The sequence below is a fragment of the Choloepus didactylus genome, chromosome 21 (genome assembly GCF_015220235.1).
Source record: "Choloepus didactylus isolate mChoDid1 chromosome 21, mChoDid1.pri, whole genome shotgun sequence".
NCBI classification, from domain to species: domain Eukaryota; kingdom Metazoa; phylum Chordata; class Mammalia; order Pilosa; family Megalonychidae; genus Choloepus; species Choloepus didactylus.
The window spans coordinates 25,504,330-25,520,450 of NC_051327.1; the positions used below are offsets into that span (position 1 = coordinate 25,504,330).

General features: G+C 49.9%; 1 protein-coding gene across 5 annotated transcripts in view; it reads left to right on the forward strand.

Annotated features, from left to right (window-relative positions):
- The window catches only part of SNX8 (sorting nexin 8), a 95,173-nt gene that overhangs the window by 67,728 nt on the left and 11,324 nt on the right, over positions 1-16,121 (forward strand). For all 5 annotated transcript variants that reach the window (XM_037815228.1, XM_037815225.1, XM_037815226.1 and 2 more), the window contains exons 2-5: positions 9,397-9,587; positions 11,392-11,509; positions 12,893-13,014; positions 14,413-14,493. In XM_037815228.1, the coding sequence (XP_037671156.1) occupies positions 9,447-9,587; positions 11,392-11,509; positions 12,893-13,014; positions 14,413-14,493 (462 nt within the window). In that variant the 5' untranslated portion in view covers positions 9,397-9,446. The remainder of the gene's footprint in view (positions 1-9,396; positions 9,588-11,391; positions 11,510-12,892; positions 13,015-14,412; positions 14,494-16,121) is intronic.

Here is a 16,121-nt window from a genome sequence, read left to right on the forward strand (position 1 = left end):
GGGAAAATAACCAGTGTTGGCGAGGATGCGGAGAAAAGGGAACCCTCACCCATTGCCGGTGGAGACAGAAAGTGGTGCCCCCACTGTGGAAAAGTTTGCTGGTTCCTTAAAAAGTTAAACACAGAATTACCACATTACCTTGCAGTTCCATTCCTAAGTGTATAACCAAAAGAGCTGAAAACAGGTGTTCAAACAAAACCTTGTAGGTGAATGTTCATGGCAGTGTGATTCATGGTAGCCGAAAGGTGGAAGCAACCCAAATGTCAATCCCCAGATGCATAGATAGACAGACTGGTATGTCTTACGATGGAATGTTACTCAGCAATGAAAAGGAACGAAGTACAACATGGACAAACCTAGAAAATAATGCAGTGTACAGTAAGCCAGGCACAGAAGGACAACAGTACATGATTCCGTTTACATGAAATACGACAGTTATATGAAACGCCTCCCAGAATAGGCAGCTACGTAGAGACAGAAGGCAGATCACTGGCTGCCAGAGGCTGGAGGAAGTGGGGTGACTGCCTGATGTGTGGGGGGTTTCCTTCTGGGGCGATGAAAGTGCCCTGTAGGTAGGCGCTGTGAGTGCTCTAACTGCCACTGAGCTGGCACTTTAAAACGGTTAGAATGACAACTTTTATGTGCATTGTACCATGACACATTAATAAGGATGTATAGAGGGGTGATGTTCTTTATTTCAAAATACCATGTTTTATAAAATAAGTTCTTAGAAGAAATAACACCTTGAAGTTAATGGAATTGTGGCTGTGGGAAATTTCTAATTAAACTCCTGAATTTGGTGTAATAAGAAACAATCTGTTGAGTAACACTTTTAAAAAGATTTGCTTCCTATTTCTGGAAACATCCCGATTTTCAGAAGCCGAGGTGCATTGCTCCATGTTCCCTGGCCTTGGAGCTGCGGTGAGGCCGCATCTGTGGTGAGGATGAGGAAACTTCTGCTTCCATTTCCTGAGAACAGTGTGTTGGTTTCAGAATAACGTAGTCTCTTGGAGAAGTTTTTAATCGAGGGTAGGCAGTGCTCCACGAGCTGGGGAAGGCATGTCCTGTTGAACACGGGGCATCGCCTGGTTCTCTTGTCTTACTCTGGTGGAATGCTGTCACCTGGAACGTCGTCCTTCACCGGGGATCTCGTCCCTGCCGACAGGCCGTGAGAGCGAGGCCGCGGCACCTAGGGCATCTGACCTCCGTTACGCTTTGGGCCTGGCCTGGGCAGGGTCCTGCCCCCCTTGGCTCCCCCAGGGCAGTGCTTCCTGGGCCAAGGTCAGCTGGGAACGGCCCTGCCCCAGCCTGCTGTTGGGAGTTGCTGTGGTCGGGGTGGGGGTCTGAAACCTGTTTGGACCCCGCCGTGATTCCATATACTGCCGTTGGCCATTTCCCGTTCTGCGTCATGGAGAGGTGAAGCCATTTGCGTGGGTCCCACTGTGAGCTAGTTGTTCCCTGTGAGATGGTGTAGCACCCGTTCCGCTCCCCGGATCTGTACCACCTGCCCAGCCCCTTCTGACAGTCCCCCCGGAAGCCAGGGTGGTGACGTCACGCTGAGACGCTGACCTGGCCGGTGGCCAGCACAGCCACTGTTGGTATAGGGAATACAGTCTAAGGTTGGGTCAGCTGACTTACACTGTCTTCTTGGATTGCAACGTAATATATCATCATCTGCTGTAAGGAGTACGCATTGCACGTTTTCTCTTTGCTTATTTTCAACACTGCTGCCCCAACCCACAGACCGCCGCCTTTGCCGAGAGGCCACGGCTGTGCCCAGGGTCTCCAGAGAGTGATTGGCATTGCCAGGCGAGGTCTCCCCGCTCCAGGCTCCGGGCGGGTCGTGGAAGGGTGGGAGCAGGGAGGGAGCGGAGTCAGAGAGGCCCGTGGGGGGTGTGGCTGTCCTCGAGGCTGGGAGCATGTCCCCCCTTCGATAGGTTAGGAAGGGCCCGCACATAGGGGATGTCAGGGGCCGGACTTCACCCAGCCTTTCCCCGAAGCCCCCCTGGGGCCCGTCAGCTCCTGCCCTGACCTGATTCCCTCTGTGGGGTGCCTCCCAGGTCCCAGGGCCACGTTAGTGGTTTGGGGGCCCGCCAGTGGGTGCCACGTTTCCCCCGGAAAACCAGTGCCTCCCTCCTCGAGCTCTGCCCTCCCCGCGGCAGGCGATCCATCCCACGATCACGTAGCCTGGCCGGAAGCATCTTCTTAAGATTTGTTAAAAAATACAGCTCTCCTCGTTTAGTAGATCGATACATGGAATTGTGCACTTCCTTATGATTGAAATGTCTTCACAGAGCTTGTTCTGGAGGTGTTCGAGACCAATCAGGAGTTAAGGAAGCATCTTGGTTTAAAATGTCTTCAGGTTCTGTCTTCTAAATTCTGATGTGACCAAAGTTCAGATTTTTTCATTAGCATGTGACCATCTGGTAATCATTACTGAGTGTACGTTTGACTTGAGAGGTAATCTATCTTGGTTTAATAATCAGGAAAAGTATAAAAATTAAGATACGGTTATTAGAGAAAACTATTTTATTTTAAAATTTTAATAGAAACCTCTTGGTGCCCCCTCGTCTTTTCCCCATTACCTTTTAAAAAAAAATTGTGGTAAAATAATATAACATAAAAATCATAGTAACCATTTTAAATGAACACGTCTCTTACATTAAGTAAATTGGCAATAGTGTGTAACTTTCACCCTTAATTCCAGACTATTTTCATCATCCCGAACCAAAACTCACACTCACTCAGTAATTACTCCCTGTTCCCGTCTCCTCCCACCCGGGTCCCAGCTGTCCTGCTCTCCGTCTCTATGGATTTACTTGTTCTAAGTATTCATGTAAGAGAAATCGTGGTTTTGTCGTTCTGTGTCTGGCTTATTTCACTCAGTGTGACATCTCAGGGTTCACCCATGTTGTAGCGTGTGCCGCACTTCATTTCTTTTTATGGCTGAATGTGTTCCTGTGTGTGGAGAGGCCCCGTTTTGCTCACGGACAGCTGGGTGGCTTCCACCTTTGGCTGTTGTGTATCAAGCTGCCGTGAACACTGGTGTACAGTATATGTCCGAGTCCCTGCTTTCCGTTCTTTTGGGTCTATACCTAGGAGGGAATTGCTGGGTTGTGTGGTGATTCTGTATTGGACTTTCTAAAGAACTGCCAAACTGTGTTCTACCATGGCTGCTTCATTTTACATTCTCACCAACCGTGTACAGGGCTCTTACTGCTCCGTCCCACCAACTCTTGCTTTGTTCAGATTTTTTAATAATAGTCATAGTGTGTGTGCAGTGGTATCTCCTTGTGGTTTAAATGTGCATTTCTTTGATGACTAATGGGAGCATCTTTTCATATACTTACTGGCCATTTGAATATCTTCTTTGGAAAAATGTGTATGCAAATCCTTGGTCCATTTTTTTAATTGTATAACGCTTTTGTTTGTCTTTTGTTGTTTAGTTGTTGGAATTCTTTATATATTCTGGATATTAACCCCTTTTCGGATATATGGTTTTCAAATATTTTCTATCATTCTGTAGGTTCTTTTGGGTTTCTTGATAATAGTCCTTTGTCCAAAGGTTTTTAATTTTGATGAAGTTTATTTTGTCTATTTTTTCTTTTGTTGCTTGTGCTTTTGGTGTAAAGCCTAAAATTCCATCGCCTACTACGAGGTCCCGAAAGTATTTCCCCATGTTTTCTTGTAATTCTTTTATAATATTAGCTTTTACATTTATGTTGTTGATCCATTTTGGATTACTTTGGCATATGGTGAGAGGTATGGGTTCACGTTCATTCTTTTACTGTGGGTTTCCAGTTGTCCCAGCACCATTTGGTGAAGACATTTCCTTCCCCTTGAATGGACTTGGCTCCCTGGTTGAAAATCAGCCATGTCTATGTCTGCCATTGGTCTAACTGTCTGTCCTTTTGCCAGTACCACCCTGCTTTAATTATTGTAGCCTTGTGGTAAGTTTTGAAGTCAGGAAGTGTGAGTCCTCCAACTTTGTTCTTCAAGATTGTTTTGGCTGTTCAGGGCCCCTTGCAATTCCATATGAATTTGAAGATCAGCTTTTCCATTTCTGCCAAAAAGGCTGCTGGGATTTTGATAGGGATTGTGTGGAATTTGTAGATGGCTTTAGGCAGCACTGACATCTTAATAGTAAGTCCTCCAATCCATGAACATGGGCTTTCCTTTTAATTTATTTTAGCAGTGTTTTGTAGTTTTCAGTGTACAAATCTTTTCACCTCCTCAGTTAAATTTATCCCTAGGTATTTTATTCTTGTAGATGCTATTATAATTGGAATTTTCTCGATTTCCTTTACAGATTATTTGACTTTGTATCCTGCCACTTTGCTGAATTAGTTTTAGTTTTAGTAGGTTTCCTGAAGATTCTTTGCGACTTTCTATATATCAAGTCATGTCATCTGTGAATAGGGATAATTTAACCTCTTGCTTTCTAATATGGATGCCTTTTGCTTCTTTCTCTTGCCTGATTTCTTTGACTAGATTTAGTAACAAACGAAAACCGAAAGTTTGTTTTTTAAAAAGCTCAATAAAATCAACAAACCTTTAGCTAGACTGACAAAGGAAAATAGGGCACAAATGGTTAAAATCAGGAACAAACATGGGGACATTAGTACTGATATTATGAAAATAAAAAGGATTATAAGAGGATACTACGAACAGTTATATGCCAACAAATGGGAAAACCTAAATGAAATGGACAAATTCTTAGTAACATAGAAATTACCTAATCTGATACAAGAGAAATAGAATATCTCAACATAGCAAGTAAAGAGATTGAATCGGTCATCAAAAACCTCCCACCAAAGAGAAGCCAGGACTGGATTCTCACTGCTGAATTCTACCAATTTAAAGATTTAACACCAGTCGTTCCCCATCTTCTCCCCACCCCCTACCCCCTACAATAGCGAAAGGATTACTTCTTAACTCATTTTTTGAGGCCAGCATTACCCTGATTCCGAAGCCAGATAAAGACAACACAAGAGAAGAAAATGACAGACCAATATCCCTTATGAATTATAGATGCAAAAATCCTCAACAAACTATATATTATTAAAAAGATTAAACACCACGACCCAGTGGGAATGCAAGGATGGTTCAACATAAGAAATCAGTGTACTATATCTTATTTCTAGAATAAAGGGGAAAAAACACATGATCATCTCAGTCAATGCAGCAAAGGCATTTGACGAAATCCAACATCCTTTCATAATAAAAAAACACAGAAAACTAGGAATAGAAGGGAACTGTCTCAAAACGATTAACGGCATTTATGAAAAACCCACAATAAATGTCATACTCAGTGGTGAAAATCTGAAAGCTTTCCCCTTAAGATCAGGAACAGGACAAGGACCAGCATCCCCACTGTTACTCAGCACTGGATTAGAAGTTCTCGCCAGAGCAGTTGGGCAAGAAAAAGAAATAAAAGGCTTCTACATTGGAAAGGAAGAAGTCATATTATCCCTATTCGCAGACAGCATGATCCTATATGTAAAATCCCAAGAAACCACAAGAAAGCTACTAAAATTACTAAACGAATTCAGTGAAGCTGCAGGATACAAGATAAACATGCAGAAGTCAGTTGGGTTCCTATATACCAGTAAAGAACAATCTGAAATGAAACTCAAGAAAATAAATCCATTTAAAATAGCATCTAAAAGAATAACATGTTTTAAATATTTCTTTAAACATTTGCCTGTTGAGTCATATAGGGGTAGAGGAAGCAACTACAAAACAAAAGTTCTTTACCAGTGTTCTCTGTTTGTTCTCGTGACTTTGAGTTAGTGTCTCGTGTCCTTGTGTTCGGCCTGAAGGACTCCCTCCAGCCTTTCCTGTAGGCAGACCTGCTGGAATGAACTCTTTGAGCTTTTGTTCATCTGTAAATGTCTTGATTTCTCTCTCATTTTTGAAGGATGATTTTCCAGATGTAGAATTCTTGGCTGGCAGCTTTTTCTCGACGGCTTTAAATGTGTCCTCCCACTGTCCCATCCTCCGTGGTTTCTGATGAGCGTCTGCTGTGAGTCTTAGTGGGGATCCCTTGAATGTGAGAAGTCGTTCCTCTCGCTGCTTTCCAGATCTCTCCGTCTTTGGATTTTGACAGCAGGTCTGAGGCTTTGCTGCCCGCTCACCAGCCCTTGTGATGGCCTGTCTGCCTCACCCAGCCATCCTCCTGGCTGGGAAGTGGTCCCTGAGGGATGCTGATGTTGAGCATCTTCTTGGTGCTTATCGGCCATTTGTGTCTCTTTGGAGAAAAATCCGTGCAGATCGTTTGCCTATTTTTAAATTAGTATTTGTCTTCTTTTATTGAGTTGTAAGAATTCTTTATATATTCTAGATACAAGTCCTTATCAGATTTGTTACTGGCATCTATGGGGAAAACTATTCTTTCCCCATTATATTTTTAGCTTTATTTTCTGTTTTCTTGTGTATTTTATGCTCAAATTCAACAAGAGTTTGCCCCCACCCCAGATGCTCTGTTTTTCCTTCCTGAACACAGAATGAATATTCAGTAAACATTTAGCGAATGTTCCTTGAGCCCTTACGGGCCCCTTTGGAGTCTGCGTCCTGGTGGGGGTGCCTTGGATCCGTCCCCAGCTCCCGGGGCTCGGTCAGACGCACATGGCCCCGTTCACATGCTCCCTGGGTGGGCTGTTGGCCGGTGCCCGCCATTTGGTGACACTCAGCAGCTGTTTGCTGAGTGGAGAAATGAATGAATGAACCGGTGACCCTGTCTCAGTCAGCAGTGTATTCCCTGAGGGTGCTCAGTATTGCCTCTTGCTTTACTGACTGAGGACAGTCGGGGTCCCTGACGAGTCTGGGTGAACACCATTCTAAGACCATCAGAGCATCTTCGCTAGCAAAGGAGCTGGGTTCCCGCTGACTTGGGAGAACGGGGGCCTGGCAGGGCAGGGGTCCCCACGCATTAGGCCACTAAAATATTGGGGACCTTGACGCACACGCAGGCTGCTGTGCTACTCTATAGTAACACTGTGAAAATATAAAACAAAAGAAATAAAAATATGAGTGGACTCTCTCTGGCTAAGCCAACTTGAAAGGTGAAATCACTGCCCTCCCCCCTACATGGGATCAGACACCCAGGGGAGTGAATCTCCCTGGCAACGTGGAATATGACTCCCGGGGAGGAATGTAGACCCGGCATCGTGGGACGGAGAACATCTTCTTGACCAAAAGGGGGATGTGAAAGGAAATGAAATAAGCTTCAGTGGCAGAGAGATTCCAAAAGGAGCCGAGAGGTCACTCTGGTGGGCACTCTTACGCACAATTTAGACAACCCTTTTTAGGTTCTAAAGAATTGGGGTAGCTGGTGGTGGATACCTGAAACTATCAAACTACAACCCAGAACCCAAGAATCTTGAAGACAGTTGTATAAAAATGTAGCTTATGAGGGGTGACAATGGGATTGGGAAAGCCATAAGGACCACACTCCCCTTTGTCTAGTTTATGGATGGATGAGTAGAAAAATAGGGGAAGGAAACAAACAAACAGACAAAGGTACCCAGTGTTCTTTTTTACTTTAGTTGCTCTTTTTCACCTTAATTATTATTCTTGTTATTTTTGTGTGTGTGCTAATGAAGGTGTCAGGGATTGATTTAGGTGATGAATGTACAACTATGTAATGGTACTGTGAACAATCGAATGCATGATTTGTTTTGTATGACTGCGTGGTATGTGAATATATCTCAATAAAATGAAGATAAAAAAAAAATGAATGGAATTTCTAATATTTTGTTCCTGAGCTGCGTGGGGCCCTTTTGACCCCAGGACGTATCCCCTCTCGGGAGACCACTTGCTTTAGAGCGTAATGTTAGTTTATGTGTGGAGTTCCTGTGAAGCTTTGGGGTTCTCAGATAAACCTTAAGGCTGTACTTTGTTTTTCTTTCTTAAGCATTAAGGTCAGCTAGAGATGACTACATTTCAAGTTCTAAGATGCTGAGTAATTTCACAGAGGAGAATCGTGGGCACTGATTTCTTTTTAGAATGTAAAACATTGTCCTGAGGAGTTACTTTAAGAAGTAAATCATAAAAAGTCATACAACCCTATTGCCGACAGTTTGGAAGATGGAGAGGAAATCAAAGTGTTGTTAATTGGAACAAGACTTTTTTTCCCCTTTGGGATATCTTGACTTTATTTTTTAACTAAAAAGAATGTCTCATTAGCACTCTCCCTGTGTAAAAGCCAAACTGACTTTTTTTCTTAAAACATGATTTCCTTTTTTTTTTTTTTTCATAACAAGTTCTCAGGCATAAAATCCTGTGGATTGTCTTTTGCTCCTTTGGGACTGGGTAAATGGGTGACTTCTTGTCCATAAGGAAGTGGGAATGTTAGGGCTTAATTCTTTGGTTTATATGATCAGAAATCCTAACTTCCTAAGTAGGCATATGGGTTTTAAAATAAGATTAGAATGACTATTTTTGCACATAAAAGTAATATATATATATATATATATATACAAATTGTTGACACATTGGGGAAATATGGAAAACTGTATGGCTAGTTTTATATTAACCCCTTCTCTTGACTCTAGAGAAAAGGAGGGTTTTTCTTTTATCACACATAATGTATTTTTTACTTTTTCCCATCCCCAAGTCTGTGACTGGATTGCACTTGGCTGTGGAAATGTGGGCGTGAGTGTGTGGAGCCTGTGCTGGGCAGTGAGCAGGTGTGTGGGGCCTGTGCCGGGCTGAGAGAGTGTGGGGCTGTGAGCGTGTGGTGCCTGTGTGGGGCTGAGTGTGCAGCGCCTGTGCGGGGCCGTGGGCGGGTGTGCAGGGCCATGAGTGTGCGGAGACTGTGCGGGGCTGTGGGCAGGTGGGCAGGTCCTGTGGGGCTGTTGGTGGATGTGTGGGGCTGAGTGTGCAGGGCCATGCGGGGCTGTGGGTGGGTGTGTGGCGCCCGTGTAGGGCCATGGGCAAGCGTGCAGGGCCTGTGTGGGCCTGTGGGTGAGTGTGCAGAGCCCGTGCCAGGTTGTGGGTGACTGTGTAGAGCCCGTGCCGGGCCGTGGGCAGGTGTGCAGGGCCCGTGTGGAGCCCGTGCGGGGCTGTGAGTGTGCGGTGCCCATGCAGGGCCATGGAGGAGTGTGCAGGGCCCATGCGGGGCCCTGAGCAGGTGTGTGGAGCCCTTGCGGGGCTGTGAGTGTGCGGTGCCCATGCAGGGCCGTGGAGGAGTGTGCAGAGCCCGTGTGGGGCCCTGAGCAGGTATGCAGAGTCCGTGCGGGGCTGTGAGTGTGCGGTGCCCATGCAGGGCTGTGGATGTGTGTGCAGGGCCTGTGCAGGGCCTTGAGCAGGTGTGCGGAGCCCGTGCGGGGCCAGCAGTGTGCAGGTGGGCGGCGGCCGCAGCCCCTGGACTTCCACCCACATCTTCTCCTCCAGCCTCACTGAGAACCCGGGTCACGGAGCTGAGGGACGCAGACCCCAGGCGAATGCAGGTGCCTCCGGGGAACCCGCTGCTGCTCTCCTACACCCTGCAGGAGCTGCTGGCCAGGGACACTGTGCAGGTGGAGCTGATTCCGGAGAAGAAGGGCCTCTTCCTGAAGCACGTGGAGTATGAGGTCTCCAGCCAGGTAATGGCAGGGTGGGGACCAGGGCAGCTCTCGGGGCAGGTGACGTGTCGGGGAGGAGGGCGGGAGGGAGAGGGCCCAGCGCCTGGCTGCTGGACAACCCTCCCCATCACGCAGGTGCCTGCACCTCGCGCTGGCTCTCGTGGCCCTGGCGAGACCAACTCCCCCCTTCCCGACTACACTGTGGAATCCTGCTGCCTGGAAATCTCACCTGGCCTGCTGCGGGGCCTGGACCTAGGCACGGGCCTGGGGGTGGTCTTGCAGTGTCGGGGAGCCCCTGGGCTAAGAGTGTGGACTTAGTGGAAGATGGACTCTGGGGGTGAACCGAGTTTTGGGTATGCCAGTCTAACCCCCTTTAATGCTGCGCTCTCTGCATTGTAGGGGCCCCTGGCGTGTGGCCCCAGGACCCTGTGGTGTTGGCAGGTAGCCCCTTCTGTCCTTCACCTGTTACCTTTCAGTGTCTCAGTTCAGGACGTGTCCTGACGGCCGTTTTCATTTCTTACCTTGGAGATGAAGTAACGGACGGACTGGGGACATTCTTGGGGTCCTGTTGTGTCTGTGGGTGGGGGGGAGTCACCAAGAGTAGACAGGGGGGTCAGGGGCCCCTGGACCGGTCTGGGCAGGAGTGAGCCCTCCTGGCGGCCCAGGGCAGGGCAGCGTTGTCAGGCGTCTGCTTGATGTTTACCGCAGGACATGAGAAGTGGCTCCCCCGGTGCTGCCATTTGCTGTCGTCTAAAGAGCCAGCGTCGCAGATGTCGTGTTGTTTTGTTTTCTGGCAGTAGTGACAGCACCTGCCATTAAATTTTGTTTTAACCCTTGTCTGTGTGATCGCCCAGAGCATAAAAACAAAAGCTCAAGACTGTTTCCCAAGACTGTTTCAGGGTCAGAGCTGGAGCGGCCCCAGCCTGGCCAGCAGGATGACACAGTGTCCCCCTGGGTTGGGCACCCCGGGGTCAGGCAGGCTGGGGTGCAGGGGACGTGGCAGTCAGCTCCAAATGAGCCGGCAGCCTGCTGCTTCTTTCTTTCTTTTCCCCCGTTTTGGTCTCATCACGCTGCCCACTCCTGCAGCAAATCCATGGCCTCGAATGTTCTAGAAGGTGGTAACTTGCCCCGGCCACCTTCTGACAGGCGTGCTGGACCAGCAGAGCCTTCCGGGCTCTGGGTCGTACGTGTCCCGTCCACTGTCTGTGGAGTCTGGTGACCTCGAGTGTGGCCTGGTGCACGGGGACTCGAGCAGGTGTGGGGGCACCTGGCTCACTGTCCTTTCTTCGCAGCGTACATGTGATTTTCCGGACACCTGCGCACGCCCGCCTCCCGTGAGGGCTCTGCTCTCGGGCCTGCGGCTGTACCAGTGATGGCGCTTAGGAAGGAATCCGTAGCTGTTTTATCTGCGTGAAACTTCTCTTCTGCTTCTGTCTTAAGTGCTTGTTCTGTTTTTAGACAGTTGGGTCTGTTTCAGGAGGCAGCAGTGAAGCTTGTGTTAGCGCGATTTGGGGGTGTATGTCGAGGACGCGCCCTAAAATGAAGGAAAGCGTGTGTCTTCTCGTGTGCTAGTTCTAAGGGCAGGGCCACGTTCACCTTTAGCAGCTGGAAAGCCTTTGAGACAGCCCTGGGTGACAGATGATGAGAAACGAAGGGGTGAGCTCTGCAAGGTTTCCAGGTCGGGAGGAGCTGCAGGTTTCCCCCGTTGGTCCAGGCCGGGGAGAGAGGGTTGGGAGCTGAGGCCCGCTCCTTGTGTGGGTTCTCTCCAGCGGAGGAAGGAGAGGGTGCGGGGAGAGGACGGACCGTGAGCCCTTCCGTCCTGCAGCGCTTCAAGTCCTCCGTGTACAGGCGCTACAACGACTTCGTGGTCTTCCACGGGCTGCTGCTGCAGAAGTTCCCGTACCGCATGGTGCCGGCCCTGCCCCCCAAGCGGGTGCTGGGAGGTAAGCGAGGCAGCCGGACCCCGGGGGCTTCTGAGGGGGCAGCTCGGTCGGGGGGCGTGGTCTGTCCTGGCCCCGGTGCCCCCGCGTCCTCCCCGCCCCTCTGCAGACGGGCCCCTGCCGGGGTCTGCTGTGCTTGGAGCCCGGGTCTGGGATGGGGAGGGGCGGCCCCCGCACCCCTGGTCCTCCCGAGCCTCTGGCTTGGTCACTGGTGTGCATGTGTGTGTGTTGGGGGTACCCATTGCACATGTGAAGAAGGTACTGGCTCCCCTGCCCGAAGGACCCTCGCTAGAACTCCTAGAGCCCCGAGTGGGTGAGGGGGGTCCTGTCTTCCCTCTGGCAGTTTTCTTCACTCCAGCTTCGCAGAGTGAGGTGAACCTAAAGAGCAGGGACTGCAGTGGCAGAAGGGGGAAGCGGGAAATCTGATCTTCACTTAACGGGGATAAAAAGTAACGTGGTGGCCACATCTCCATCGCTTCCTGGGACTGCCTTGGTCTGGTGAGGGGTCTGCAGATACTGGGAAGCCCTTCGGGTGGGCCTGCCTCACCCAGGTTTCCAGAGCCAGGAGGATGGCCATGCCCCTTCCCCCACCACAGCCCTTTCCTCACATTCCAGAGAGAACCTCAGGGCTGCAGCTTGACGTGTGGTACAGTTCCCAGTATTCTGAAATCTCAGAATTTTACATAAATACTTTGGCCTCTCATCAGTTACCGAGTGTTAGGGAGAGTCAGAAAGTATGTTATGTTACTCTTCTCGCCCTCGTGTCACTCCACACCCAGGTATTTATGTCAGACTGACCGAGAGAAAGCAAGCAGAGGACAGCACACATGGGGAAACGGGGTTGGGGTGAATGAAGCCGGCCACGTGTGGGTGGTGTGGGAGCCTGGGACGGTGCAGACACTTAACGTGTCTCCTGGCACCTGTGGGAGTGCAGGCTCTGTGCAAGGGGCGGGACCTCACCTGGCCCTGCTTTTCATTAACTTAAAAATAGTGTTTTAAACACCACTTCTGTCCGTGGGCGGATTTCAGTGCCCTCGGTGCATCAGTAAACACTTCTGCTTTTTGTCCTTGAAATGAAGCTTTTGAGCCTGCATGAAAACAGGGAGTGGTTGGGTCCCTGGACGTGAGCCACGTGTCGGGGGTGGCCGAGGGTCGGGGCCTGGCCTCAACCCGGCTCCCGGGACCCCTGGTGCGGCAGGCCCTGCTGTGGTCCTCGGAGCCCCCGAGCCTCCCCGGCCCCTCCTGCATGTGGTCCCGGCCGTGGGGGACCCCAGTGAGGGCAAGGGGTCTGCCTGTGTCCCGGAGCGTGGGGTGGAGACCCTGGAGGGAGGCCCGTCCCTTTGGGCTCCACGCACGAGACTGTCCGCTGAGCTGGCCCCGCTGCAGCCAACAGGGAGTTCATCGAGGCGCGGCGGCGGGCGCTAAGGCGCTTCATCAACCTGGTGGCGCGGCACCCCCCGCTCTCCGAGGACGGGCTCCTGGGACTCTTCCTCTCCTTCGGCGGATCGGTGAGTCCTGCGTTCGGCCGGGCGGGGGCCCTGGGGTGCCTGGAGCTTGGGGTCTTGTTCTTCCCACTGCCTGACGTCTCTCGTTCTGCTGCCCCCGAGGGAATCCGTCTTCCCGGTGACTGGCATAGGTGACATACATTTTCTTTGCACGGCTTTAAGAAGCCTCCTTGGTCTCGACTTGTGTGACTTGGCGTATCCCTGTGGGCACAGTGGCTTCTTGGGGATTCAAAGCGAATGTACCTGAGGCTCTGTGGTTTGGGGGTTTCTGGAAGTGCTAGGGCCTCAGATGTGGTAAGTGTTTTACATTTTAAAAGGCAGCTCTTGACGGGGCAGCATTGGCAGAAGCAGACCCACCCGCAGGGCAGTGTCTGGGGACAGCCCTGCAGGGACGAGGGTGTCCAGTGGGGGCCACAGTGGCCATTTCTTTCCCTGCATTGTCCCCTGCAGTCTGTGTCTGTCAGGCCGTGTCCAGGCAAGGAGGGGAGGTGGGCTGGCCCCGTTAGTGTGGGAAAGCCCCTCTGGAGGGGTCATGTCGGGCCAGGAAAGGGGCCCCAGTCCCTGCTGCAGGAAGCCGGACAGGACGCGGCGGGCAGGGGCAGGCTCGGTGGGCTGGCTGCCTTTTCCTGCCCTTTCCCTCAGGCCGAGGGGCCTGTGAGCTCTTGGAGGAGACTGTCACCTGTGATGCCCCAGGGGCTGGGCGGGGCCGGGTCTCTACTGCAGAGTATCTCCCACCAGCTGTGGTTCTCCCTGGGGCAGGGGCTTGGCTCTTTCGAGCCCTGGGGGGGAAAAGACCCTCTGGAACTGCTCTTAATTGCTGAGAGGAATGTGGTAGGACAGGGACAGCAGGAAGGGGGACACCAGCCAGCCTCCGGCCACCTGCCCCTGGCCTGGCTCCGAGAGGGCGTTCCCTGCAGCCTCCCTGGCCAGCAGAGGTGAAGCCAGGGGACAGACGGATGCCTTCGAGGCATTTCTGACGTCCCAGAACTCCTGGGTGTGCACACAGCGGCACTTAGGGCCCTGCTTCTATCTCCCGTCGCCCTCCTTTCAGAGGACGGGGGTCTGGTGCCAGCCTTCCCCACCTGCCCATCTCCTCCAGACCTGACAGGGCCTGGAATTCGGGGTGCGGCTGAAGTAGTGAAGTTCAGTGGCAAGGGGCCTCTCCTCCAGGGTGGGTAGGTACTGCTTCCGAGCCAGGCTTTCCTGCCACAAGAGCCCCACCCAGAGTTGTTCAGTGAAAGAGTCGGGAGGAGACAGTGAAGAGATGACGGAACGTTTCAGTACAAGCAAACGCTGGAGCACGTTTCCCGTGAGGACGACTCTGCTTTTTGCTGACAGGATTGGTCTTGTGTCATCTTCTTGCTGACGGTGGAGGTGAAGGGCTATCTTTTCCTTTTACAGGACGTGCAGAACAAGTTAAAGGAATCCGCCCATGGTGTTGGGGATGAATTCGTGAATTACAAGCTGGCCACTCGAGCCAAGGTACTCTGAGTTTGACCACTACTTTTATTAGTGAGCAATGGCCATTTTAACAGTGAATAGTGTCTCGCCTCTGCCATGTGCCAGGAGTTGACACGAAGACACACTGCATGTTTTTGTCATTTAGCCATCTCTGGGAGTAGGCCCACGGAGCGGGTGAGACAGCGGAGGTGTCAGTGCCAAGACCCCTGGCCCCTCGGGAGCAGCCCTTGTGAGCCGAGCTCTGTTTGGCCGCAGAGCCTGAGGCCCCTCTTTTTTTTTTTTTTTTTTTTTTAATGAATTTTTTATTGTGAACTTTAACATATATACATAACAGTGATAGCTTTCAAAGTATGATTTAACAAGTAGTTAGATAGGAAATTTGAAAGAATGTTATGGGTTACAGATCCACAATTTCAGTTAGTTCCATCATTGTAAAATATAACATATATATACAGAAAGGTGTTAACTTCAAAGTAGATCAACAAGCAGTTATATAGGTAATTTTAAAAAATGTTATGGGTTTAGTTCCTCAGTTTCAGTTCTTTCCTTATTGTGAAATATAGGACATATACAGAAAGGTATTAACTTTCAAAGCACAATTCTATGCCATTGCAAAATTTTCAGTTTCTTTCACCATTCATTACCCTGTTCCCTAGTTCACTAATTCTTTCCTCTGCCTCTTCAAATCTGCTGTTGTGTGTCTCAAGTATATTTTTAATTTGATCAACAGTATCTTTTATTTCCATAAGATCTGCTATTTTTTAATTTACTTGTTTAAATTCTTCTTTATGCTCTTCTAGGGTTTTCTTGATGTCCTTTAAGTCCTTAGCTTTCTAACTGAAGTTATTTTGGAGATTTGTGTGTACTTCTTTGATTAACTGCTCCAAGTTCTGTGTCTCCTCCGGCTTTTTAATTTGATCATTTGAGTTGACCATATCTTCTGGATTCTTCATACGTTTACAATTTTCTGTTGTTGTTGGCCTCGTAGCACTTTCTTATCTTGATAAGGTTCTTTTAGGATATGCAGGATTATTTGAACATTTATCTATAATTTGGCAGAGATACATCTTGGTGGAGTGCACTTTCCCTGTCCCACCATCAGATGGCACTCTTGAGGCGCCTCTTACCCACAAGCCAGCTCTCCCCCAATTTCGTCTACACGCTGGGCAGGGTCCAAACCAGATGAAAAGCAAATCAGTACACCAATTTTCTGTGTGCACTGGGGACTGCCAGCCCTGTGGGAGGGAAGTGGGTCCTGCACAGTTTGGCAGAAAGTACACTCCTAGGCACAGTGGTTCCAGCAATTCCCAGGGCTGTGAGTGACCACTCTGGGGCTACGGAGCTGTGTGTCTCACCTTCCAGCTCAAATGTCCCACAGTCCCTACCAGCTGTGTCCTCGTAAGTCCTGTGGGTTGGGGAGGGGCTCTCAGCTGTGCACTGTGGGCTTCCATGAAGGAAGAGTGATTGCAGTCACGAGTCTGTCCAATTCCCAGTCCCCAGTACGGGAGCTCTCAGACACAGGTTGTGACGGGTTGTCTCCCCAGCCAACTGCTAAGATGGGTGCACAGGGCATGGAAAGCTGCTCCCTTCTGCACATGTCTACCAGTTCCAACTGCCAGTCCCTGACACAAGAGCTCTCGACTGCAAGG